The sequence below is a fragment of the Rhinolophus sinicus genome, chromosome 12, assembly GCF_057876585.1.
Source record: "Rhinolophus sinicus isolate RSI-liver-muscle chromosome 12, RSI-T2T, whole genome shotgun sequence".
Classification (NCBI taxonomy): domain Eukaryota; kingdom Metazoa; phylum Chordata; class Mammalia; order Chiroptera; family Rhinolophidae; genus Rhinolophus; species Rhinolophus sinicus.
This window is the reverse complement of record NC_142512.1, coordinates 30,990,156-31,017,005: the sequence shown is the minus strand read 5'-3', so window position 1 is coordinate 31,017,005 and position 26,850 is coordinate 30,990,156. Positions and strand designations below refer to the sequence as shown.

The following is a 26,850-nucleotide window of genomic DNA, read 5'->3' as shown; positions in this document are numbered from 1 at the left end:
ATAGACAAACAAACACAGAGAAGCAGCCAAAATGAGGAAACAAAGAAATGTGTCCCAAATGAAAGAACAGGAGAAAACTCCAGAAAAAGAACTAGACAAAATGGAGGCAAGCAACCTTCCAAACACAGAGTTAAAAACAATAATTATAAGGATGCTTAAGGAATTTAGTGAGAACTTCAACAAAGAGATAGCAAACATTAAAAAAAAAGACATAGAAACCATAAAAATGAACCAGTCAGAAGTGAAAAATATAATAACTGAAATGAAGAATGCCCTATAAGGAATCATCAGCAGACTAGATGAAGGAGAGAATTGAATCAACGATTTGGAAGACAAGGTAGCAGAAAACACCAAATTGGAACAGAAAAAAGAAAAAAGAATCTAAAAAAATGAGGATAGTTTAAGAGACCTCTGGGACAATATCAAGCATACCAACATCTACAAACAACACAGGCGTACCAGAAGGAGAAGAGAGAAGGCAAAGGATTGAGGACTTATTTGAAAAAATAATGACTGAAAACTTTCCTAACCTGACAAAAGAAATAGACATACAAGTCCAGGAAGCACAGAGAGACCCAAACAAGATGAACCTAAACAGGCCCACACCAAGACACATATAATTAAAATGGCAAAGTTTAAAGACAAGGAGAGAATCCTAAAAGCAGCAAGAGAAAGGTAACTAGTAATTTAAAAGGGAGCCCCCATAAGATTGTCAGCTGATTTCTCAACAGAAACTTTGCAAGCCAGAAGGGATTGGCACAAAATATTCCACGTGAAAAAAAGCAAGGATCTACAACCAATGGTACTCTATCTAGCAAGGTTATCATCTAAAATTGAAGAACAGATAAAAGAGCTTCCCAGACAAGAAAAAGCTAAAGGAGTTCATCACCACCAAACCAGTATTACAAGGAATGTTAGAGGGACTTCTTTAAGGTGGAAAAAATGATTAAACATATGAATTAAAAATGGCAATAACTACATATCTATTAACAATTACTTTCAATGTAAATGAGTTAAATGCTCCAATTAAAAGACATAAGGAGGCTGAATGGACAAGAAAACAAAACCCTTACCTATACTGCCTACAAGAGACTCACTTCAGATTGAAAGACACACACAGACAGGAAGTAAAGGGATAGGAAACATTATTTCATTAAAATGAAAACAAAAAAAGGTGGAGTAGTAATACTTATACCAAACAAAATAGACTTTAAAACAAAGGCTGTAACAAGAGACAAAGAACAACCCAGTAATCCCACTTCAGGGTATTTATCTGAAGAAACACAAAATGCTACTTCGAGGAGACATATGCATCTATGTTTATTGCAGCATTGTTTACAATGGCCAAGATGTGGAGGCAGCCTGGCGTCTGTTGATGGAAGAATGAATAGAGTAGGTGGTACATATATATAATGGAATATTGCTCAGCCATAGAAGGAAATGGGTTCTTGCCATCTGTGGCTGCATGGATGGACCTGGAGGGTATTGTGCTTAGTGAAGTGTCAAAGACAGATGCAATGTGATTTTGCTTATACGTGTAATCGAAACAACCAAAAAAAAAATTAAATGAACAAAACAGAAACAAACTTATAGATACAGGAAATATTTTGATGGTTGCCAAATGGGAGGGGGTTGAGGATGCGGGTGAGAAAAGGGGAAGGGATTAAGAAGTACAAATTGGTTGTTACAAATTAGTTATGGAGATCTAGTGTATTGTATAAGGAATATAGTCAATAATATTGTAATAACTATATGGTTTCAGATGGGTACTTGTTGGGGTGATAGATGGTAGAGGGTTGGAGACAGGGTGAAAACGGTGAAGGGATTAAGAAGTACAAATAAATTGGTAGTTACAATAGTCATGGGGATATAAAGCAAAGGGAATATAGTCAATGATACGGTAATAACTATGTATAGTGCCAGGTGGGTACTAGACTAGTCAGGGGATCACATCTTAAATTACATAAATGTCTAACCGCTATGCTGCACACCTGAAACTAATATAAAATAATATTGAATGTCAACTGTAATTGAAAAATTTTAAAGTGGGGAAAAAGGTGAAGGGGAATAAGAGGTCGAAATTTCCAGGTATAAAACAAGTAAGTCACGGAGATGTAATGTACAGCATAGGGAATACAGTCAATAACACTGTGACAGCATAATACGGTGTCAGATGGTTGCTGGACTTATCATGGTGATCACTTCTTTAGGTCTATAAATGTTGAATAATTATGGTGTACCCCTAAAACTAATATAATATTCTATGTTAGCTATATTTTTAATAAAAATCTTTTTTTAATGTAGAGATTAAACAACACACTTCTAAATAATACATGGGTCAACGAAATCTGAAGATAAATATTTAAATATTTTGAGCTAAATAAAAATAAAAACCCAACATCAAAATTTGTGGCATGCACTGAAAACAGTGTTTAGAGGGAAATTTATAGCATTCAATGCATATATTGGAAAAGAAGAAAGATCTAAAGTCAATCATCTAAGTTCCCACTTTTGGAAATTAGTAAAAGGAGATAAATTAAAACCAAAGTAAGCAGAAGAAAAGAAACAAGAAGAATTAGAGCAGAACTCAGTGAAATTTAAAAAAGGAAACCAATAAAGACAATCAATAACCAAAAGCTGATACTTGGAAAAAAATCAAAAGATCAATAAGCCTCTAGCTGAGCTAACGAAAAAAAAAAGAGGACACAAATGACTAATATCAGAAATGAAAGAAGGGACATCATCACTGACATTAAAACATAAATAAAAGAATACTATGAAAAACTCCATGCCCACACATTTGATAACCACTTAGCATCCTAGTCTGAAGTGTTTACATTTGGATGATTTCATCAATGATCAGAGTTCACCCAGGTTCCAAGACAAGGAAAGTATCTGCCCAAAGAAAAATTATGTGATTGTCATCTTAGCTGCCTTACATGTATTTCAGGTGATTTTAGAATAAGCCTTTGTCCCTGTTTCCAGCCATCGAGCATTCTGAAACACTGAGGTCCAGTCCCCGAGTGGGCCAATCCAGCCAGCAAGGACTGCATCCTGGCGGTGCGCACTCAGCAGTCGACAGAAGAGCAATTCTGAATCCTGGTCATCTGTTCACTGGGCTCCTGGCCCCACAAGAAGGGCTGGTCTCGGTAAGACCTACCTGGAAGAACTGGTTGTTGAGGCTGAGTGAGAAATTACAACTTCTAATATAGATCAGCTTTTGTTTAGTGGGGTCGGCATCATTGGTGTAAGGGAGCTGCAAACCTTGTATGTGCTTTTCTGAAATAAACTATCCTCATGAGGCAAAGACCTGCTTTTTTAAACCCCGGAGACTTGACACTAGAGAGAAGAAATTTGGGAAGCTCCTTTTAAGAACAACAGTGTGTTTTATTCTGACAGGTTGGTCAAGAAGGGCTTATTTAAAGCTGGCAATTCCCACCACCTCTATTCTGACACCTCTGGTATATTGTAATGATGAGGGGGGGAAACAGGGGGCAGGCACGCTAGAGAGGGGCTAAGTGATTTATTTAGCAATAGCTAATCACTTTATTTAGCAATATGCAATAGCAAAAGACAAAGGCAATTAATAGAATATGCTAATGACAGAAAGTAAAGGCAGTTAAGACTAAACTATATACATTGATACCAATGTCACGTCAAAGGAGTACACATACATACAAGAGATCCCAACATGTTTGCTATTGTTCAAAAATCACTTGGCTAAATACACAAATAACATCAGTAAGGAGTATCCAAAAGCAGTAATAAGCTTTATAGGATAGTAACTATTACAGTAGCTGCCAAAAGCTCACCAAACCGGGAGAGAACAGCACTGGAAAAGTCATAAATCAAAACTTTGCCAGGTCTGTAGCTGAGAGAAACTCAGGCGTCTCCCACACGCTGCTTGCTAGTTCCCAAGAATGCTGCTGCTGTTGGCGTTGTTGTTGTTGGAAGTTAGGGCATCTTCTAATGCTGCAAGCTGCATACAAGCTTCTAAAATGCTCAGCAGTTCTCAAGAAGGCTAACCCTGGGGAACACTGGAGAGGCTGGGAACCAGCCAGACCTCACCAGGTCCGCGGCTGGAAGCCAGGACATCTGGTGTTGTAACCTGCATGTCGCTGGAGGTCTTCAAAATGTTAGAATGATGACAAATTACCAATGACAAATGACCAAATGACGAAAACTACACTGCCAATAGAGGTCTGTCTTATGTATTTTCTCAGATGCACCTTAGAGCCAAGCTCCTTGTTCCTGCCTCCCCCTTCAGGAACGGCCAGTTCCAGGAGGGTCCGGCAGGTACTGATATGAATGCTGCCCATCCGGCCGAAGGGCCAATTCATCCGGATAAGCAGCAAGGCCTGGCACGTCGTCCTGATATAACTTGGCTACTTCTTCACTTCATCTGCTGATGCGGGTGCAACAGACAGAAAGCAACATCACCCTATCTCTCTCCTGCTGGGAACGAGATGAGGGAGAAATTCTCTCAACCCCTAATCACAGCACAGACATAAAAGACAGAAAAGCAACCTCACCTCATATCTCCCCTGCTCAGAAGAATGAGACCAAAGGGGGACAGAAAAGGGAGCGCGGGGGAGGGGGAAGAAGTGGAGGGGGGGGAGGGAAAGGGGAGGGGAAAAAAAAAAAGAATTCTTTTAACCCTAAGCTAACTACCACCTCACATGCAGTAACAGACAAAAGTTAGTATCAGCCAATGAAGGCAAATTTTCCCCAACATCTTCCCTCCATATACTGGGATGCAATTCTGGAGCTAACCTCCTGGAGTCAGTCAGGCTCCACAGACTGAGGGACACAATCCCAGCAAGACTGCCCTCACCAGACACCAGACACCAGACACACTTCAGTGGTCCCCAGCCCACCCACACTTCTGAGTGGCTACAAATCCAGAAGTTTCCCATGATGTCTTAGGCAGGGCTGCTATAATAAAAACACCATAAACTGTGTAGCTTAAACAACAAACATTTATTTTTTCAGTTTGGAAGGCTGAAAGTCCAAGATCCAGGTGCTGGGAGAGTCAGTGTCTGGTAAGAACTGCTTGCTGGTTCTCAGACAGCTGTCTTCCTGCTGTCATGGCAGAAAGGGTGAGAGAACTCTGTGGGTCTTTTATAAGAACAGTAATCTCATTCATGAGGACTCCATCCTCATAATCTAATCACCTCCAATACCATCACATTGAGGGTTAGGTTTCAACATATGAATTTTGGGGCTACACACACATCCAGTCTATAGCACATGACCTTCTTCAAGGTCAATTCACTAGAACTCAGAGCTCAGAAAAGCACTATACTTTGAATAGTTTTCTTGTAAAGGATACAAATCAAGACCAGCCAAATGAAGAGACACAGAGTGAAGTCTATGAAGGATCCAAGTGCAGAGCTTCTGTACCCGCTCCCTGTGGAATCAGGGTGCATCCCGCTCCGGCACATTACTGCGTTCAGCAGAGCTTCAGGGTCCAGAGTTCTTAGTGGGATTTCATTACAAAGGCATAACTGACTGAATCATTGGCCACATGTTTCAACTCCATCTCCAGCCCCTCTCCCCGTGGGGGTCAGGCTGGCTCCAAGTCCCAACCCTCTAGTCTTATGGTTAGTCTTTCTGGTGACCAGCCCCCATCCTGGGTCATCTCAACTTCTCGCATAAACTCAGGTGTGATCCAAAGGGCTCATGAATAACAAAGACACTCCTCTTAAGGGGAAATTCCAAGGATTTAGCATCTCCCCACCAGGAACCAGGGACAAGGGCCAAATTCTTTATGGCAGTAATCTCCCCCTACTCATGGTGTCACTTTCTGCAGTTTCAGTTACCCCTGGTCAACCATGGTCCGAAAATATTGTGAAAAACTCCAGAAATAAACAATTCACAAGTTTTAAATTGCACGTGGTTCGCAATCATGAGGAAATCTCGCACTGTCCCACTCGATCCCACCTGGGAAGGTGAATCAGCCCTTTGTCCATCATATCCATGCTGTACAAGTATATGCTACCCACCTGTCAGCCACTTAGTAGCCCTCTCTGTCATCAGATCAATTATTAGACATTTTGAGAGAGACCATATTCACATAACTCTTACTATAGTAAATTGTATAGCTTCTATTTGATTAATAGTTATTGTTAATCTCTTACTGTGCCTAACTTTATAAATTAAACTTTATCATTAGTATGTATGTATAGGAAAACACGTAGTACTTATAGGGTTTGGTACTATCCTTGGTTTCAGGCATCCTCTAGGGGTCTTGGAACATATCCCCCCACAGATAAGGGGGGACAACCGTATACAACAACAGTAAACTCACACCTCCAGCAACTCCTGCCCCTCTGCAAACAAAGATAAAATCCACCGAACAGAGCCCATCACTGGCCTGGGCTGTGTATTATTTTTTAAACTTTTATTATGGAAAATTTCAAAATATGCAACAGTATTAAAGGAAATTAGAATGAACCCTCAAATCGCATTACTGTTTCGCTCATTTTCTGCTTGTTGCTCATCGGTTCACTCATACCCCCACCGCTTCTTCCTAGATCCATCCTCGGATTATCCTGACGCAAAGCCCAGAAGAACACCCTATCAGTTTGAGAATTCTTGATAAAGAATTCTTACTCTTGGCCGGCCTCCAATAGGCCACAGGTCTGCTGAAATCTCAAGCCCTGGGGGCAGCTGGGTGGGGCCTGGGCAACCAGAGGTCCGTTGGCAGTTCATTTGATGACCCCAGCATGACAGGTAAGTAACATTGTCTACACACCCTGTGATGCAAGGAAGAATGCCAAAAACTGCTTTACTACGTTCCAAGTGTCTAAGGCATGTTGGCCAACTTTGGTCCTCGTATTTCTCATAGGTTCCAAAAGATCCATGTCTACAGCTGATTATCTGCTAAAGAATCAACTCTAAAGAAGAAGCTAAGAAATAACAGCTCAAATACTCCTAATTAATTAAAAATCAATGGGCGGGGGTAGGATAAGAGATAACATACCAGTATTAGTTATAAATCGCAGATCCATTCTGAGTCATTAAAACAGGGGAAACCAGCCAACCAGTCTTGAATACAAAACTTGCCCCTGACATTTGGTTTACCATGCTGGAGTGACTGAGACAGTCCCTGCTCCCTGGGTCTGAGACAGTATTTTTGTGTTGCTGGGAATTTCTGACACTTGCCCAGGGTACCAGGGGGCATGTAGGAGGCATCCAAGAGGCATCTCCTCCACGATAGGTTGCCAAGAGCAGTGAGCAGGGTCATCTGTATCTCCCCATTTGACTTACTCTGCAAAATGAGAAGTCAGATGAATGCAAAGGTTCCTCCAACTCTAGGACTCTAGGGTTAGGGAGTGGCCCTACAAGGTAAGGGAATGTAAGGTTGGAGATAGCAAGGGCATGCTCCTCAATTTACATCTCCAAAGCACCTTGCACAGAGCTTGGGTTACCTACTTGCCTCTCTTATAAAACAGAGGGACTCAAGATTCCCTATGCTGCGCTGTTGGATCGCCAGGGAAGAGCCCTCTCCGTTGCCCTCATTTCTGCAGAAGAGAGCCCCAGTAGGACCCCTGGGTTCATCTTTGGCATTCTCCTCTAAGCCCAGCTGTTTCCCAAGTATGACTGGGCTTCAGACGAGGCTTGTTTCAGAAGGTCAATGAAGATACTTTTGGCCATCTCCAAAGGCAGAAAAGAATCACCAAAGAACTATTCCCCGTAGCAAAGGAGGAAAACATTTAAAAACCACATTTTAACTCCTGCAGGGACGGCTTCCCTTTAAAGACAATCTCTCTTCCAAGGAAGTGAAAGTCCTTGTTGGGAGATGACCCAGAGCCACACTTCTGTCAGGAGTACCAAGTGCTCTGGGCCTGATTAAGAGTGTCCTGGAATTTTATCACAAGGCCAGAGATGTGTTAAATTCTCAAATATCCATATGAAAAGGTCTGGGGTCCTCACTTCCCCAATGGTGACCTTTTCCATACCACAAGGAGCCTGGCCTGAGTTTCTGTTTTGAGTAATCCCAGAGCAGGACTCATTTTACCGTAAGAGGTGAAATTTCTTCCCCTTTTAGAAATTTCTTCTATTCTTCCACTTACATCCTGACAACATCAGGACATAAGGAGCTCAGGAAATTCCAACAGTCCACTCACTCCTGCCCGAGTGGGCTGAGGTTATTTTCACTGCACAGCAACACTGCAGCAAAAATAGCCCCTTGTGCCAGAACCCTGTAGCTTGTTCCCTCGCTGGTCCTGAAAGTCTGCCTGACCCCTAGCCTGGTCAATTCCCACGTCTGGAATTGGCTCAAACAAGGAAGATAGCAGAAGAGGCCAGAGCCAGTGACAGGCCTCTGACGCAGTGGAGGGCCAGCACTGAGTCTGCAGCCTATGGCTGGGATGAACAGGAAGGCTGCTGTTTCCCATGGGATCTGCGAAGGGCCCCTTTGGCAGTAGGTAGTCACCCCAAAGGGTGACCTAGTATGGCCCCTAAGGCAGCCGCACACGGCCTGTCCCATGATACTGTAGCAGGCTTCGGATACGGAGCTTAGCCATCTGCTAGACTGTGCTGGCCACAATGGTATCTACACCAGCCAGGCCGGTATCCCACAATCCTGGGGAGGGGCAGCTATCACTGAGGAGAGTTACCAAGAAGGCAAGACACTCTGACAAGAGCAAACCCACCACACCTCTGTCAGTTCAGGTCAGGGTCCCTCTTGCCCAGTGGACTTCCTTGCCCCAAAGCCTAGGATACGGGAAGGCCTCCAGCAAGGCGCCGTGGCTGCAGCCAAAGCATGTCTGCTGAGATGCCTTTCATAATGGGAGTCAGAGGGGTTTCCACCCACATGGGACCTGGGGCACCTTGACCTTGAATCACAAACTCACCATACGCTGATTCGTATCATGGTTTGACACCTTAGACGGAAAAGGTTCCTGTTGGATTAAACATTTTAAAATTCTCGTTTGGGTAATGAGGTGTGTAGGACAGGAAGGGAGGCAGGGCTATTTTCCAGTAGGGGAAGAGGACACACTACTTCGGGAAATTCTGCTCTTGGTGGCGACCTGCTGTGTGTGGGTGGTTTCCCTCAAGCACAGAAAATAACCAGGAACTGAGCATTCACCCCAACCCCCACATGTGGGTACTGTGGGGGAGGGAGAGTAATTCGACAACTTAGACTTTTGTTTTCATCTATAGAGTTGACTAACCCTATAGAGAGTAATCAAAACAACATCTGAAGATTATTCCGGAGAGCAAGGGGGCATACACCAAGCGGCCTAAGAAAAAAACTGCACTGGTTAAGAGTTTTTCTCCAAGAGGAAAGGGCCATTAATGACTTTACTCCCAAAGCCCTGTCCAGCCACCCAGCTGCCTGGGAATCTACCAGAACTCGGGGAGGGGATTATTCTGCCCTGATGGGCAACAGGAGGCAAAAACACTTCATTGCCCACAACGCAATCACCCCCCAACCCCTTTCCCTGGCCAAATCCCTCCCTTATCCCATTTCCCTACCCTCTCACCTTCCACCAACTCTCCTCCCATCCTGTCACCCCTGAGGATTCTCAGGGAAGTGCTGAGAGAGGTCCCCCCGCAGCATGTTCACTAGAGTCTTGGGCATTCCACAGGCAGCCAGCCCGGGGCCTGCCTACTTGGAGCAGATAGAGAGCGTGGCACCTGCGGAGAACATCCAGAAGGCTGGGTACAGAGCTTCGGTAAAGTCCTCCTTGAACTTATACATCACGTGGACTTTGTCACCGGTGACAGCTAAGAAGATGACAAAGCCATGGTCGCAATTGAGAAGCACCCCAACCCGCGTGGCCTTGGTGGAGGGCAGGGTTTTCTCCACATTGTTGTGCCAGGCGGAGATCTTGTTGTTGAACCATTCCACACACCAGGAGGCGCTGTTGCGGCCCAGCCGGCTCTCGGGACCCTGGCGATCCATGCTGCCATAGCAGACGCCCATCCCACAGAAGTTGTTCTTCTGCAGCTCCACCTCCCAGTAGTGGATCCCTTTCTTGTAGCAGTGCAGGCCTAGCACCTGAGAACAGAATGTGAACCTCTGGGGATGCGGCCGGTAATTCTGGGGCGTCTCAGCCACAGAAGCTACGGTGTAGTTCTCCGACAGCGCCACCTTGTGGTGCGCAGTGTTGTAGTCTAGGATGACTTTAACGGCATCTGAAAGAGCATTACCCCACACAATCAATTAGAAGGAGCCCACGGTGCTCTCACGTTTAAACCTTTCCTCAACTGGTTCCATCCAATTCATCCAATCCATCCAATCCATCCAATCCATCCATCCATCCATCCATCCATCCATCCATCCAATCCATCCAATCCTTCCATCCATCCATCCATCCATCCAATCCATCCAATCCTTCCATCCATCCATCCATCCATCCATCCATCCGTAATTAAAGCCTAACCGAGAACGCAAAATCCCAGAGAGCAGGAGGTGTGGGATCCAGAGTCTGGCCGAGAAAGTGGCCTTGGGGAAGAAGACCGAGAAGGAAGAGCGAGGGTATAGATTAAAGTGAGCAGACTGAGGGAGTCCCCTTCTGGAGCACCTCTCTTCTCTGTAAAGCAGTGGAGGCCGGGTGGGACAGGGAAAAGACTAAAGGTACGGCAAGTGGGAAGGCTGTGGAATGGCAGGGGAATTGACAGAAAAACGAGAGCGGGAGTGCAGGCAGTGGGATGTCTTGGGCACAGTCACGGGCTGCAGGGGCTACTCACACGTCAGGAGCTCAGGCCTGGACTTGGCTAAGAAGGCCTCCAGCACCTTGGCCTTGAGAGACGCCGCGTTCGGCTGCAAGGTGGTGGCTTTGGCTGACGCTGGGAGAGGAAACAGAGAGCCATTTTCACCACAAACTCAGACGGGACACCCCACTGCCCCTTGCCCACCACCATAACTCACTTTCCGAGGCAACTTGTTTTAAATCCACCGTCTGTTCCGGGGCTCCGAAGGTGGGAGTCTTGCTGGGCGAGGCAGCAGCAGCGGCTGGGAATGAGGGAGGAGAAGCAAGAGTTGGGGACATGACATAGAGCGACCTGATGCCTCTACTCCCTTCCGAGCTGATCTTCAAGAGCCACTTCTACAAACACACACCTGGACAGCCAGGGCAACACAGGTGAGTCCAGACAGGGCTACGCTCATCTTATCCATCTTATTCATGCACACCTGTCCTCACTTCCCACCTCACGCCTGCCTGCTGTTACAGAACATAATCCTGGCTAAAACTGAGGCTCCAGCACAGAACCTGACAAGACAGGTCCGCTTTCACGGCCAGCATTTAGTTCAGCACTCAGGCAGTCTCAAGAAACAAACAGAGCAGAAATGTATAACTTACGACATTTCTTGGATTTCTTTTCTTCCTCTGAAAAAGAAAATTTTCAGTATTAAGATATTTTAAAGCACAAGAGAATGATTTTCAAAAGACCGTTAATAACATTTATTTGCATGAATGTGACCCCCTACAACGCTAGGATGTTTTAACTTAAAAAAGAAAAGGGTCAACAGGCAAATAATTCTATGGTGACAGAAATCTGCATCAGGGAGGGTCTGACTAAAAAGGAGCATGAAGGAATTTTCTGGGGTAATGAAAATTCTTTTTAATCTGATTTGGGTAATAGTAACACAAATGTATGCATTTGTCAAATTTTATCTAACTGTATGTTTAAGATCTGTGCATTTTACTGGAGGTAAATTGTATCTCCATTAAAAAAAAAAAAAAGGCAAAAAAATAGAGCCAGCAAAAAAAAACTGCTGGCCAAGTATCGCAATAGTCTAAGAACTATTTGGAGTATGTGCCTATGGGAACTGAGTTAGCTAAAACAGTGGTTCTCAAAGCAACAGCATTACCAGGGACTGATTAGGTAGGAAATGCATAGGAAATGTGAATTCTTGGGCCCCACACCAGGCCTCCTTCAGGTCCACATGGCCCAGTAGTTCCCTCTGCCTCCCACTTCAGAGTTATGTTCAAGAGTTGTTTTCACTCTCCGCCCTATTCCCTCACTTTCCACTCATTTACTGCCTAGTCCAATTGGACGAGCATCTTGGGAGGAACCCAGGCTGTGATGCTGGCTTAGGTCAGCGGGCCCCCTTCCCAGTCAGAATTCTTAGGAGCTGCATCTTCACTGTGACTAACCCACCCCTCCTTGCCTATTTCCCCATCCCAGTTTCATGGCCGGCATCCACATCTTGCTAAGAGTGGAGCTTGTGATCTGGGGCAGCGATAAGGAAACCTACAGGAGAATGACTTGAGAAGGATATGGGTTTATAGTACTTTTTCACCTACTCCTTTACTTGCCTTTTCACACAAAGTGCCCTTCCACATTTTCCGGCGTAGTGGAGGGTTCCCTCCTCTACCTAGACCGGGCATCCCAACCCCTGACTACTCCATTCAGGGACTGATACCAAACGTTTGTCTGCCAAAAGCAACCTAAACACTAAAATGAACAAACAACCAACCAAGAAACCCAGAGTTCACTTACCCGCAACAACCCAGTAGTGTGGCTAGCACTCTACAGTTTATATTGACTTCAGGGAGGCAATATAGCCAACAGCTCAGGGGCATATTTATAGCTTTTAAAAAGCTTTGCTGGGCTGACCCAGTGGCCCAGATGGTTGGAGCACCGTGCTCCTAACGCCGAGGTCACTGGTTCGATTCCCACACGGGCCAGTGAGCTGTAGGTGCTGCTGCGGGCTACTGAGTGCTGCTGTGGGCTACCGTGTGCTGCCATGAGCGGCCGGCAACCAGCGTGAGTGGCCGGCAGCCGGCGAGAGCTGCCGTGAGCTGCTGTGAGTGGCCGACTGACGACTAGCAACCGACTGCCTCAGCCTGGGGAGCGCAAGGCTCCTAATACCAGCATGGGCCAGGGAGCTGTGTCCTATACAACTAGACTGAGAAACAACGGCTTGAATCGGAGTGGGGGGGGGAGGCAGGAAAGCGGGAGGAAGCTTTGCCAATCTGTGTCCCATGTGAACCTCACTCATAATAATCCTGTGAGCTTGATATCATTATGGTCCAAATTTGACAGATGAGGAAACCGAGGACCATTTTTCTCCCAGCCCTCAATGGCATGTGCCATCTCAATGAGAGTAGCCCCAAGGAACCAAAAACCGATTCTTGGGGGAAGGGGGAACAGTGAAAAAATCTTACTCTTTTTATGTCTGAAAGCACAGTATATAAACATATATACCAGATACGTGTAGTATTAAAATTTCATAGGCAGAGACGATTAGAAAAACAAAATTTCTTAAATGGCTGAGGCAAAGGGAGAGGAGGGCAATAATGAAAAAAAAACAAAAGGTTGAGAATCGCTAAGATAGTAGAGGCACACGACAACTCAGACTGAACAGCTCTGAACTACCAGCGAGGTTTAGCCTCTGGCTCCTCGGAGACTTCTGCGCGTCTCCTCCAGCGTGTTCTGTCCAAATGCCAGAATGCAGCGGTCGTCAATGTTGCTCAAGACAAGCCAGCTTTGGTAACCCTGCTGTTCTAGGCAGCTTGAATATCTACTGCTGATGGGCCAGTCCTCCCAAGTGTCCCAGAGGAGCTCCTGCCACAGTCCCTCAACTTCCACTCAGTGGGGTCGGAGCCGCACTCAACTCCAGATGCGCTCGGGGTCCTGAGGTCACTGGGGATGGGCTTTGCCCATCTGGAAGGAGCAGTGACACCTGTAAGAGCCCTGGCCAGCCACAGCCATGCTGCTGCCACAGTGATAGTGGGGTTACTTACTCGTGACCTTCTTCCCAGGGCGCGAGGGTTTGTTTGTCGGTGCCGTGTCATGCTCTGTAGGGCCCCCTGTGCCAAAGAAGAAGGGGTTAGTTTATGTGGCTCCTCCAAACAAACCCCAGGAGCCAGCTTTGCCACAGGCAGGCGGGTAGTGGGTTTACAAAGACAGGCATTTCATGGACCTTTGCCATCCCATCATTTGCAAGAGCTAGAAATCAGGTAACAGAAGGACCAGTTTGAGGTGTCCTCCCGTTTCTCTGGCTCCAAATGTGGCTGGGGTTGAGTCTTTTCCCCACCGGCACTCAGCACCAGGACCTCTAAACCCTCTCCGAGCTTCCGTTTCTCCATGCACAAACACATGAGGCCCTTTCTCATAATGATGATACAGATGTCTCGCGTGTAGTGGTAGTTCCTTCCCTGTGGGTTTCCTCTCACGCCTCCTCCCCTAGACCAGAGATCACTGAGGTAGCAGGAAAACAAGTCTGCATGTCTAATGCATCAACGGCTTTACCCTCCACCATGACGTCAAGCCATACCTATTGCAGAGGGCCTCCTGCAAGGACTCGTGGCTTGCCAAGCTGAAACTCAAGACCAGTCCCTTGGATTACAAAGTTCACTATGAGCCAGGCTCTGTGCTGGGCACTGGGGAGAGTGGTGGGTTGAAACCTGACCTAGCCCTGCCCTCCTCTGAGGGCAAATCACAATCTGGTGGGGAGACAGGTGGGAACAGCAAGGCAGACAGATGTGCAAAGGGCAGATGTGCAAAGGGCCCCAAGGGATGATAAGGATCACGGGATCTAGTTTGGGGCGGGGGGAGTGGGTGACTGGGAGGTATGCTGAGAAATGCAATGTCTCGACTGATCTGCAAAGGGTGAGAGGAGTTAACTGGTGAAGATGGTGGCATGTGAGCCTTCCAGGCAGTGGGAAGAGCATGTACAAAGGCCCAGGGGCAAGAAGCTTAGTGGATCTGAACACAGTGAGAGGAACACGTGAGGGTGCGCTTCGGGGCTGGAGAGACAGGGCCTGACCAGGCAGGGGCTTGGAGGCCAGAGTTAAGAGTCTAGTCTATAATCTGAAAGCAATGGAAATCCCCTGGAGGGGATGAGGAGGAAAAGGTTCCAGCAGATAGATGTGCATCCTGAAAAGCTCTGACTGCAGCAGGCGTGGATGCAGAGGGACTATTTAGGAAGCTGCCACAGCTGATGGCAACAGCGACGAAGCGGGTGGTGGCTGGTAGTGGGACAAGTGGACTGAGTCAGGAGACATTCAAGAAGCAAAGCCTGGGCCGGCCCGGTGGCTCAGGCGGTTAGAGCTCTGTGCTCCTAACTCCGAAGGCTGCCGGTTCGATTCCCACATGGGCCAGTGGGCTCTCAACCACAAGGTTGTCAGTTCAATTCCTTGAGTCCCGCAAGGGATGGTGGGCTGTACCCCCTGCAACTAGCAATGGCAACTGGACCTGGAGCTGAGCTGTGCCCTCCACAACTAAGACTGAAAGGACAACAATTTGACCATTGTTCCCCAATAAAATCCTGTTCCCCTTCCCCAATAAAATCTTCAAAGAAAAAAAAAAAAAAAGAAAAAAAAAAAAAAAAAAAGAAAAAAGAAGCAAAGCCTGGTAATGGATTGGATATGGGGGGAAGGCAAAGGAAGTAGGAAGAAGGAATTCCAGGTTTCTCTGACCCCAAAACTTGCCATTCCTCCACCAAATACACTGACAACCCAGAGTCTATTGAAAACCCATCTCAGCCAGCCTCAAGATCACAGACAAAAAGGGCCCGTCCAGAAACTCCCATCATAACATCAAGCCCCCAAAAATGTTTCACCATCGCATTTTACAGCTACCATCTCAGGAGGAAGTAAAGACACACCCCAACCCACCCCCACCATACCTCCTCGAAAGGGGGACAGATATCTCAGGACCCCTGAAATTCAAGCCCCAACGCTCCAGATCAAGGCCCTGTCTTACACCTTAAACTGCTGAGGGGACCTACCCTGATTCAGAGATCACGGTGGGGGAGCGTCAGGAGTTGCTAATGGTTACCTGAGACAGTGGGCTCTTCCAGCTTCTTATCCTGGAGCTGCCTGAGGCACCGCTTCAGCTCAGTTTTGAGTTCTGTAGTGCTCTGGCAGACACCCTTTATCAGCTCCTGATTCAGCTCCACCTTGGGGACATAGACTGACTTCGTTGAGATCCCTTGCAGTTTTGCCGCTTTCTAGAACAAGCCAGGAGGTTAGTGCAGGCAGCTCCAGGAAGCCAAGGTCTGAGCTCAGGCCTCAAAAACCCTGGGAGGGGCTTCTCTGTGAAATTCAACCAGCCTTCTCAAATTACAAGCCACAGGTCCCCAGGGGTTAAACTGCCACTTTAAGACCGTGATCTGAAGCTGAAAGGGCCCGCAGAGGTTGCTCACCTGACAGATGGAGAAACTGGAATCTGGAAATGACAAGTGTCCTGCCTGGAACTCTGCCAATTAGTGGCAGGGACAAAGTTGGGACCCAGGTCTCGCGACCCCCATGGATAGAGAAGTACAGGAAACTCAGGACCATCTCCAACCCTCGAGAACCAGCTCTGAACACATGTTCTGAATATGGACAGGGAGGTCTCCAGGGTGTAGGATTCAGCCAGAGTACAGCCGACAAAAAGGAAGGGTCTTAGAGAAGGTCCCAAACTTTGAGACAAAAAAGGTCACACAGTATCAAAAGGCTCAGACGTGGACTCAGAATCCTTCTCAGAGAGCTCGAGGCAGTTACTCCAATGTACAGGAATGAGCACGTGAGATGAAACTTAATGCCACCCAGCCTAGGATGGACAGAGGTCCGTGCAGGGCCAGAAGGTTCCCAGCCACTCCTGTACCCTCCCCAGGACCTGACCAAGGAATCCGGGCCTTTGAGGGGTCGTAGCATGTCACCCGATCAGTGAGGCTCACCGGCACACACACTGCATGCCAGGCACTCTGCTAGGCACTGGACGTGCCCGGAGGAAGAGGGTAATAAAGGATGAGACACACCAGGAAGGAGCTAACAGCCCAAAAAAGACATGAAAACAAGCACACCGAAAACTACGTCATTGAGTGTCATAGCAGGGACGGTGTAACATGCTCTGGACCATCAGTAATAGCAGAATAATGTGACCCGGGGAAGACAGGGGGAAACTGGAGTGACCCTGGAGAAAGGACAGGATTCAATTGGCAGAGAAGGTCAGCCACAGCATTCCCATCCAATGCCTGGTATGTCTGGGGAATGGTGAGTGCTCTGCTGTGGTCAGAGCACAGAGCAGGGGCTGGGGGTGGGTGGCAAGAGATGAAGCTGCTGGCAAAGGCAGGGCCTGGTCATCAAGGGCCTTGTAGGTCATGCTAAGAAACATGAGGTCAGAAAGGGTAGGGGTGTCTGTACTTTTGAAAGACACTCCCAGGGGTTGTGTGGAGGAGGGATGGGGGGAAGGGGGTGGAGGCATATGCAGTAGGCAACATTCTAAGATGACCCCCAAGTCCCCCCCCCCCGGGGTACACATCCTATATAATGCCCTCCCCTTGAGAATGAGCAGGATGGTGACGTGATAAGATGTCACGCCAGTGATTAGGTTATGTTACATAGCAAAACTGAAGACATTTTGCAGATTAAGACCCCAAATCTGTTGATTTTTGAGTTCATCAAAAAGATGAGTCTTCTGCATGGGCCAGACTCAATTAGGTAAAAGCCCTTAAAAGAGGGGCTGGGCCTTCCTGGAGGGAGAAATTCCCCTGCTGCCTTGAAGCAGTAAGCTGCCAAGTTGGGAGAAGGCCACGTAGCGAGGCCTTGTGGCAGCCTCTAGGAACTGAGAGCGCACAGCCAACAAGAAAGCGGAGACCTTAGTCCTGCACCACAAGAGACTGGATTTTGCCAACCACCATGTGACCTTGGAAAACAATCCGAAGCTCCAAAAGGAATGCAACCCCAACAACACTCAAGACTGCAGCCTGTGAGACCCTCAGAAGACAAGCCCCCAAGCCATGCCGACTCCTGAGCTACAGAAAGTGTGACACAGGAAATGCATGTGCTAAGCCACTGCGTTTGTGGTAAGTTGTCACGAAGCAGAGAAAACTAACACAGTGTGTCTCAGGGGTGCTTCCAACGACCTCTCACAGCCCCCACTCCTTGTGGCCCAATTGACCCTATACCAACATCATAATGCTTGACAGAAAGTGTTCAACAACGTCCTCATCGCGACCCACCTCCAGAAACTCAAACTCATCCCCTTTAGTCAGGGCAAGTTCAATATCTTCCTTCACAGTCTGGATCTCACTCTTCTTCTTCAGGAGGATCTGGTAAATGTTGTCAAACTTGCTGCTGACCCTTTTCTCCTCTTCCTTTATCTTTCGTGTGCAGCTGGCCTCAAAAGCTTCAATGAGAGCCTTCATTTCCAAGTATTCTTGTCTGAGCTGCTCCATCTTGCTTTGTGTAGCGTCCTAGGAAGGTCAAGACAAGAGGGCATCAGACTGGCCAAAGGCTAAGCCTGCGGTACCAAGCGCTGGTGAGAGGTGGAACACCAGGAATGCTTACCTGCACTTTGTGGGAGTACAAAGGGGCACCATCACTTTGGAGAGCAATTTGGCAACATCTAGTGAATTTAAAGGTGCTCATACCCTATGACCCGACAACGCAATCCAAGGAATATACTCAAGAAAAATTCTCAGACTCCTGCCCCAGAGACGTACACAAGAACGTTTATAAGTGGCATTGTTTGAATTAGCAAAACCCTGGAAACAGGAGACTGACTACATAGACTGCATATTATTCATAGGATGGAATATTAAACAGTAATGAAAAACAATGAAATGGGGCAATGGATGGACAAATTTCCATGAGGGAAAAACAACGTATAGAAGACACACGGTACTGATGCTCTTTATATAAAGCTTAGAAAGAAACAGAACGGTAGTATTTATTGCTAAAGGGATGCATACATACATAACAGAAGTATAAAGAAATCCAAAGAAGTGAATTCAGGATAGCAGTTACTTCTGGAAGAGAGGAAGGGGGATATAAAAAGGGAGAAGCAGAGTCGGGGCTTCAGTGCATTGGTGATATTTTCTTTAAGCTGGGAAGCAGTTCACGGGTAATTTTGTTTTAAAAGAAAGGATATAAAGCTGCTCTAGAAAATATCTAGAGAATATCATACTGCACTGTTCAATACCATAGCCACTTGCTGTAGCCATGTGGCTACAGAGCACCTGAAATGTGGCTAGTCCAAATTAAGATGTGCTCTAAGTGTGGGGCGGCCAGATGGCTCAGTTGGTTAGAGCGTGAGCTCTGAACAACAGGGTTGCTGGTTCGATTCCCATAGGGGCCAGTGAGCTGCGTCCTCCACAACTAGATGGAAGACAACAAGCTGCCGCTGAGCTGCCGGAGGGGTGGCGGGATGGCTCAGTTGGTTAGAGCGCAAGATCTCAACAAGGTTGTCGGTTCAATTTCCGCAGGGGATGGTGGGCTGCACCCCCTGCAACTAAAGATTGAAAAAATGGTGCCTGGACTTGGAGCTGAGCTGCGCCCTCCACAACTAGATTGAAGGACAACGACTTGGAGCTGATGGGCCCTGTAGAAACACACTACTCCCCAATATTCCCCCAATAAATTAAAAAAAAAAAATTTTTTTAAAGGCTCTAAAAAAAAAAAAAAAGATGTGTTCTAAGTATAAAATACACATTGGCTTTCAAAAACTTAGTACCAAAAAAGCACTATAAAATATCTCATTAATACTTTTTTTTATTATGTTGAAATGATAATTTTTGGATGTACTAACTTAAAATGTGTTACTAAAATTAATTTCACATGTTATTTAGATTAATTCAAAGTTACAGATAAGGCTCATGTTATAGTACTATTGGACAGCACTACTCTAGATCAGAATCAAACATGACAAACAAAAACAAACATGAGAGGGTCAGTATACAGGGAGACTGAAATTCAGCTATTTCTTTACCCAACCCTTCACTCTGCTGTCTCCAATGTGCTTACCAAAGTCCCCCAGTGTTCATTCTCCTCCTTTTCCTCTAAGTAAGAGAATACCCCTAAAGTCTCCGATGGGCACATGGCTGCCCAGCCACAGACTACATTTCCCAGCCTCCCCTGCAGCTAGGCTTGATCAAGTGACTAAGCTGTTCCTAATGCAGCATGGGCAAAACTAATACATGCAATACTCTTCTTCCTTGTGTCATTTCTTGCAGGCTGCAACGAAGATGTAATGGTGACGTAGCTTCAACCAAAGAGATGAGGAAACACCCTATGGAATAGTGAGGCAATAAGAAGAAACGGTTGCCGATTCCCTGAATGATCACATGGAGCAGAGCCATCCCACTAGTCTGGGTTGTTCATGTCCGGCCTTGATCTATCACAGTGAACAAAATAAACTTCTATCTTATTCAAGCCTCTGAATTTTGGGCATATCTTTGTTTCAGCAGTTCAGCCTGCCCCCCCAAACAATATAGGTATTTTCATGTGCATCCTGTCATTTAAGTGTCAGTCACCTTCAAAAATAAGTTGTGATTCCATTGTGCGGACAGGAAGAGATCTACCAACATGACCAAAGTATCACAGGCTAGTATGTAACAGAGCTGGTATTCTAACCCAGATCTCATCTTATTAAGCCACAGCTGCCACAACAAAACTGGATGCTGTGGCTCCAGAACAGGGTATTAAAAATCAAATCCTCTTTCAATAATATTGTAAAAACTAGAGGAAAACACCATCCCTAATTCTACCTCTCCAACATGCACTACTATCTTTTTAACATACTTCCTTCCAGTCTTTTTTTCCCTAGAATTCCTGTAATGGGTTGAATAGGTGCTTCCACAAAGATATGTCCACATAGCTCTATAAATGTGACCTTACTTAGAAAAAGTTTTTACAGATGTAATTAATGTAAGATTCTTGAGATGAGATCATCCTGGATTACTCAGGTGGGCCCTAAATCCAATGACATGTCCCTGTCAGAGACAGAAGAGAAGACGCAGAGGGAAGAGGAGGCTATGTAAAGACAGAGGCAAAGATTGAACTGATGCAGCCACAAGCCTGGAACGCCCGAGCCACCAGAAATTGGAAGAGGCAAGGAAGGATTCTTCCCTAGAACTTTTGGAAGGAGTATGGCCCTGTTAACACATTGATTTGGGACTTCCAGCCTCCAGAAGTATGAGAGAACACATTTATACTGTTGTAAGCCAAGTTTGTAGCAATTTGTTTGTGTAACCCTCGAAAACAAATACACTTCCTTTTTATGAACAGATGCAACTCAGTAGGTATACACTTTTGCTTCCTGTTTTTCTCCTACTTCAATCATAACCACCGCCTATATTACTTCTTTTTAATCCTAGTTTTTAATGATTCTCCCGAGGTTGGCCTTGTAGGTGGTCTTTGGTTTGGGTTTGTGAAGGATCTCTCCTAGACACATAGCTTCTTGCATGTTTGGCAAGACTGATGTTGAATTCTGACACTGTGAATGCACATGAGCCTTGTGGAGGTCAGAGCTGAGCCTGACCTGCCTGGAGGCCGAGGAAGGCCCCTGGGCCAGGGCTGGTGGTGGAGAGTCTGTCACTCACCTGTACATCCTGCTGCCTGGCTCTCACATCCTCTAGCGCTCTCGATGCACCATTGATCTGACTGTACATGGTGGTCAGTTTATGCTTTAGCTTGGCCTGTGGAGAAAACAAACCAGGGTTAGAGAACACCTCAGCCCACCCTCCCACCGGCACCCAACACCAGGTTTTTCTACCCCACAGGTGTTTCCACCACCCCAAGTCTTGACTGCTTGGAGCTTTGTAAAGCATTCTCATATTTACTGCCTCCCTCCATCCTCTTAGGGGGATGATACTGTAAAGAAGTTATGAGTATAGGATTTGGAGCCGGACAGACCACGGTTTCAGTCCCATTCCCAGCTGTCTAAGTGTCTCTCACCTCAGCCTCCTTGGCCACCAAATAGATACAACTGTTCCCACCTCCCAGGACTAGTGGGAGGATTAACTGAAACAATGGAAGTCTTCCGCACAGTGCCTGGATCTTAGTAAGGACAAACTAAAGTCAGCTTGTATTATTATGAGCTTCTGCACCAGGACCCATTTTACATGTGATGAAACTGAGGCAAGGAGGACAGCAAGGTGGCCAAGCTCACACACAGACAGAACAAGCTGGGACAGTTGCTTCAGTAATGGCAGATGAGGTCACTCAAACCAACCCTCCTGCTGCAAACAACCAAAAAAGCAGACAAAATATGAGGAGGTGGGGTGAGGGTAGAATCTGCTAAAAGATAGTAGGGAGCTACCAAAACAGGGAAGGATTACAGAGCCAAGATCCAGAAGAAAACCCAGAGAGATAAGCCTGACACCTGGGCTTGTTCTCCCAGAGCCATCTGCGAATTCCGGAAGACAGCTGTCAGAGAGCCTCTGTCAACCTCAGCGAGGCAGGGGGACAAAAATCAGAGTCCAAGGCTCACTTGTTAAGCCCCACAGGTAGGGACCTGAAAGGGCCACACCCTAGGAATTAAGGATGAAGCAGCAGACCAGCCCACTGTCAGCTCAATACCTTAAACAGAATTAAGGTGATTCAGAATTACTAGGCCCCTAGCCACCTCCAGAAACAAAGGTCAATTACTCATGAAGGAAGATAGTATCATCTGAGGCCTCTTAGTATTTGTAAACATTTTCATAATATCTGATTCCCGTACCTCCCTGCTCAGGCGAAATGTTGGGACATAGAAACAAGAAGGAAAATAAACACCACCACTAGTAATAAAAGCAGCTAGTATTTATTATGTGCTTGCTACGAACGAGGTGTTGTTCTAGTGCATTCAGTGTATTAACTTATTTAAAGCTAAAAACAAAACTAGGAGGTAGGAGTTACCTGCCCTCTATAGATGAGGACATTGAAGCACAGAGTAATGAACTGGTTTGACCCAGGTCACGCAGCTATTAACTGGCGTTACAAGAGCCTGGTGTTTAAAATTATAGACATGCATCGAAACTGACCACACTGGAAATTTCTAGAAAAAAGCATTTACTTCGCCTAACTAGCTGGCTCAACATACTCTGGCCCTCCCTTCCCCTTTCCTGCCTCTCCCACTCCACTGGAGATATTCAGGGCTGAACTTGACCTTGAACCTACATGTGAACAATGCAGTTTGACAATCACATGTAAGGGCAGAAGCAAAGTCCAAGGCCACACTAAATTGACCCTGAAAGCCCAAGTCACTAATGATGTTTCAGATTCGACCTCTATGACAATGCCCTTTGACGTGGCCTCTAACAGTGGCCAAGATAAACTGGACCAAAGGCTGAAGGCGAGGCCCAGGCAGGTCTGGCCTCGCAGATCTCAGAGCTGGAAGAAACCTCAGAACACCAGGGGGCTGCCAAATGTTTCACCTCCGAGAGCCACTCTTAACTGTGAACTCTTAAATTCTGTATTTTAAAGGATTTTATTTACCATTAATCAAACATATATGACAGTCCCCTGATGGTAGAAGGGGGTCCACGCCACTCCAGACAAAAGGATAGTGGCCCAAGGACTTCGATAGCCACAACAATCTCCTAATCAAGGTTAGAGAACTTTTTGAAGTTCTGAGGATCCCTTCACAGACTGGGGACTTGGGTCCTCCACACAGGAGGCACTAGTGATGGAGACCAGCCAGCCACCCAAGGCTGGGGCAATGCCCAGCTGGGGCTGGCTCTGCCACCAGGAGTAAGCAGCAGCAGGGCTGGAAATGGAAACTGGTGAAAGGACTCAGCCAGGACAATGGAGAAAGAAGGGAAATGGAGGGGAAAGGCATGTTACAAGGATTAAAAAGCCAAGCGTGTTCAGCACACAATCTGGGCGTAGAATCCAGCTCCAGGCCCTGGAGGCTGAGAGAACTGTGGCCCTGAGACAGGCTGACAAGGGGCCTCCTGCCTCTCTAATTGCCATCTGCTTCCATCATTAAGAACTTCTTAGAAAGGCATTTCAGCAGGAGCCAGGCTGCCCTAGTCTTCATGGGCAGGTCCAGGCACCCTGAGGCAAAAAAGATCTGGGCAGCCTGACACTGCCCAGCGAGTTTAGGTCTCCCTCTCCCCTGGGAAGAGTAACAGCAATGAGCCTTGACGATAAAACGCAGTTTATAGGTTGCTCATCGAATCCTCCCAATCACCTTCGGAGATAGGTACTATTATTGTCCTCTTTTTCAGGATTTCCCAGCTAGGAAGCAGAGCCAGAATTCAAACCCAGGTCTCAACATCCAGCTCTGGCTGGAGCCTGTGTCAGCCAGGCACTTTGCCTGACACTGGGCCCTGCCTACAAAGCACATCCCACAGCTCCTCTCTCCAGAGCCTCCCTAAAATGGGAGCTGTACTACTCCCATTTCACAGATGAGGAAGCTGAGGCTCAGAACTGCAGTGACTGGCCCTAAACCACAGCTGGTATGGGGCAGAGAAGGCCTCCTGGCTCCAAAGGCTAGGAAGGTTCTTTCCTACGACAGTCGGAGACCCAGATGGCTGGGCCTCAGATGGTCAATTCTCAGGCAGTGCCTGGCGGTCGGGCTTCTGACACTCAGGGAAGAAGTCCAGAGGAGCCCAGCTCAGACTGGGAGAAGCAGGCCCGGCCAGAGAGAGGCTGTGGCAGGATGGAAGCAAGGCCTGCACCCCAGTCCTGGATGCCCCTGCAAACTTCCCCCAGGTCTCAGGTCTGCTTTGACAGTATGAGGACAGCTGACAGTGCTGTGAGAATCAAAAGAAATCAGGACGCGCTTTGGAGCTTAGACTGATAAAACAAAAGGTGATATGATTACACCTTTTCAGCCTCTGCCTTAAGTCCACAGGGAGAAGTTATGATTCTCGAAAATCACTAAAATCACCACAGACCTATAAGGCCCCTTAGGAATCCACCAGGTCCCACCTCCTCACATTACTGATGAGGACTCAGGCCCAAGGGCCAAATCCTGTGCTCAAAGTAACACAGCCAGGGTGGAAGGCACTCTGGTGCAAGAGCACTGGCGCTTCCTGTGGGTCATATCCAAAAATCCTGAGACTCAACCCACCCGTAGGGATCCTCCCTAGTCACTAGAACTCTCTGGCTCACCAATTGCTCTTGCTCACATGACCTCAATCCTCCAGGAATGTCTTATGCTCTGGACTCTGTAGACTTGGATATGAAGCTGGTTCCTGGGGAGAAACAGCAAACTGTGGACTCAAACCAGCCGGGTCCCAATGCCTACTTGGCCACTTACTGAGTTCCTCAGGCTAAATAACTTCTCTCCGGGACTCCTTTCCCTAACTGAAAAATTGAACTAAGGATACCCCCCTCCTGCTGCTGCCAGGATTTAATGAGGGAACAGAGGTAACCTCCAGGGCTCATATTTGGCATTCTAAACCCTTTATTAACACCATCAGGCCAAGTACTAGACTTAAAGTAAGCACCGTGATATCACCTGTGTCTTCTGTTCGGGATCTCAGGCCCAGCAAGGCCCAGCCCCACCCCCAACCCCATCCAGGTGATCCAGGGGAGACGGAGATGCACACGGTGGCGTCCTCTGCACAGCCCAGCAGGCCTAAGCTGCCCCTCTGCGCCCTCCGCCGCCACCCCCTACCTCCAGGTCAGCGCTGGCCTGACTCAGGGGTACAGGCGAGCAGGTCTTGTGCTCCACCAGGCAGATATGGCAAATGCACTCGCTGTGCTCAGGGCAGAAGAAGTCCCGTAGCCGGTTGTGCTGAGGGCACTTGCGGTGTAACAGGTCGTGAACCGGGGGCTGCAGCTGGTGGTCCCGGAAGGCGGGGCTGTCGAGGTGTGGCCGCAGGTGCTCCTGGCAGAAAGAGGCCATGCACACGAGGCATGTCTTGACCGCGGCCTCCTTCAGGCAGTGGTCACAGGCCACCGGGCCGGTGGGGCTGGGGGCCGTGGCGCGCGCGGGTGGCGTCCAGTCGTCGACGATCACTTCGCGGGCCAGTTCGGCCTGCAGGAACTGATCCACCACTGTGCACAGCACCGTGTTCTTGTGGAGCTGCGGCCGCACCTGGTACGCGGCACGGCACTGAGGACAACTATACGGCGCGCCATGGTCGGACCACGTCTTGTCCAGGCACGCCCCGCAGAAGTTGTGGCCGCAAGGAGTGGTGACCGGCTCCCTGAAGGGCTCCAAGCAGATGGAGCACGTCAGCTCGTCGGCCAGGGACAGCTCCGCCATAGCGCTCCTAGGAGGACCGGACGGGACGCGCTGAGACGACGGCCGCGATTGCAGCATGAGAGCCCAAAGCCACCAAGAAAACGAAACTGAGCGGTGGGTGGGCGGTCTCTCGGCCTTTCTGGAAATCACGTGGGGACGCGGGAAGACGGGCAGGGGGCGGAGCCGGCGCGCGGGGTGCGTTCTCTGGAGACCTGGTGGCAGCTGTAGTCCCAAGTCTCGGACTAGCAGTCCTCGGAGGTTCAAGTTATTCTCACAGCCACCGCGGGGTTCTTAGGGCCACCTGGGGATGAGAAAACCGACGTGTCGGGTGGAGAACCCCAGATCCCGGGAGTCAGAGCCGAAATGCAGTCGGGCTTCTGCACAAACGCGCCTGCCCCGAATTCCTTCCTTGGGAGAACACATCCAGACCCGAGGTGTCCCCTCCGCCCCGCGAGCAAGACTGTCTTATCAGGACTTTACTAGTAGGATTTGGAGACATCCCAGTTTCACAAAGGTTTTTGTCTCACACACATACACAGCCAAAAAAGTAATGTTGGAACCTAAACATTTTTCTCAAAATTGTTTATTTAGATTTATTTCCTTCCATCCTTTTAGCTCTGTTTCTCCCGCTCTGGTCAGAGTGCAGGAAAAGTCAGTGTACAGGTGAGACGTGTTCAAGAGACGGGGTAGAGGGCAAAGAGAAAGATAGCGTTTGGGGAGGAGTTAGCTGGAGTTTGCACTGGGGAGAGGATGAGCAGCGAAAATGAGAAAAAGGTAAATGACTTAGACTGCTGCAAAAAGTAATAACTACCACCTATGGGGCACCTACTGTGTGCTAGACAAGTCAGATATGTTATCTCTTAAAATCTCTTCCAGTCCTTATAACTCCTGCAAGACAGAAATCATACCCATTTTACAGATGAGGGTCATGTATTTTACACAATTTAGGACTGGGATTGTGGCTCGGGATTGCAATTCCTGGTTCCCTTATTTCTG

At 47.5% G+C, this 26,850-nt stretch overlaps 1 protein-coding gene across 1 annotated transcript; it reads right to left on the bottom strand.

Annotated features, from left to right (window-relative positions):
- Positions 1-4,961: 4,961 nt before the first annotated feature.
- On the bottom strand, positions 4,962-25,973 carry TRIM25 (tripartite motif containing 25). Its single transcript, XM_088802161.1, has 9 exons — positions 25,282-25,973; positions 21,275-21,370; positions 17,915-18,148; positions 15,748-15,919; positions 13,710-13,775; positions 11,319-11,345; positions 10,886-10,969; positions 10,705-10,803; positions 4,962-10,149 (listed from the first exon to the last, which is right to left on the bottom strand). The coding sequence occupies exons 1-9, from the start codon at positions 25,930-25,932 to the stop codon at positions 9,620-9,622; spliced, it is 1,959 nt and encodes a 652-aa protein (XP_088658287.1). The 5' UTR covers positions 25,933-25,973; the 3' UTR covers positions 4,962-9,619.
- Positions 25,974-26,850: the final 877 nt, after the last annotated feature.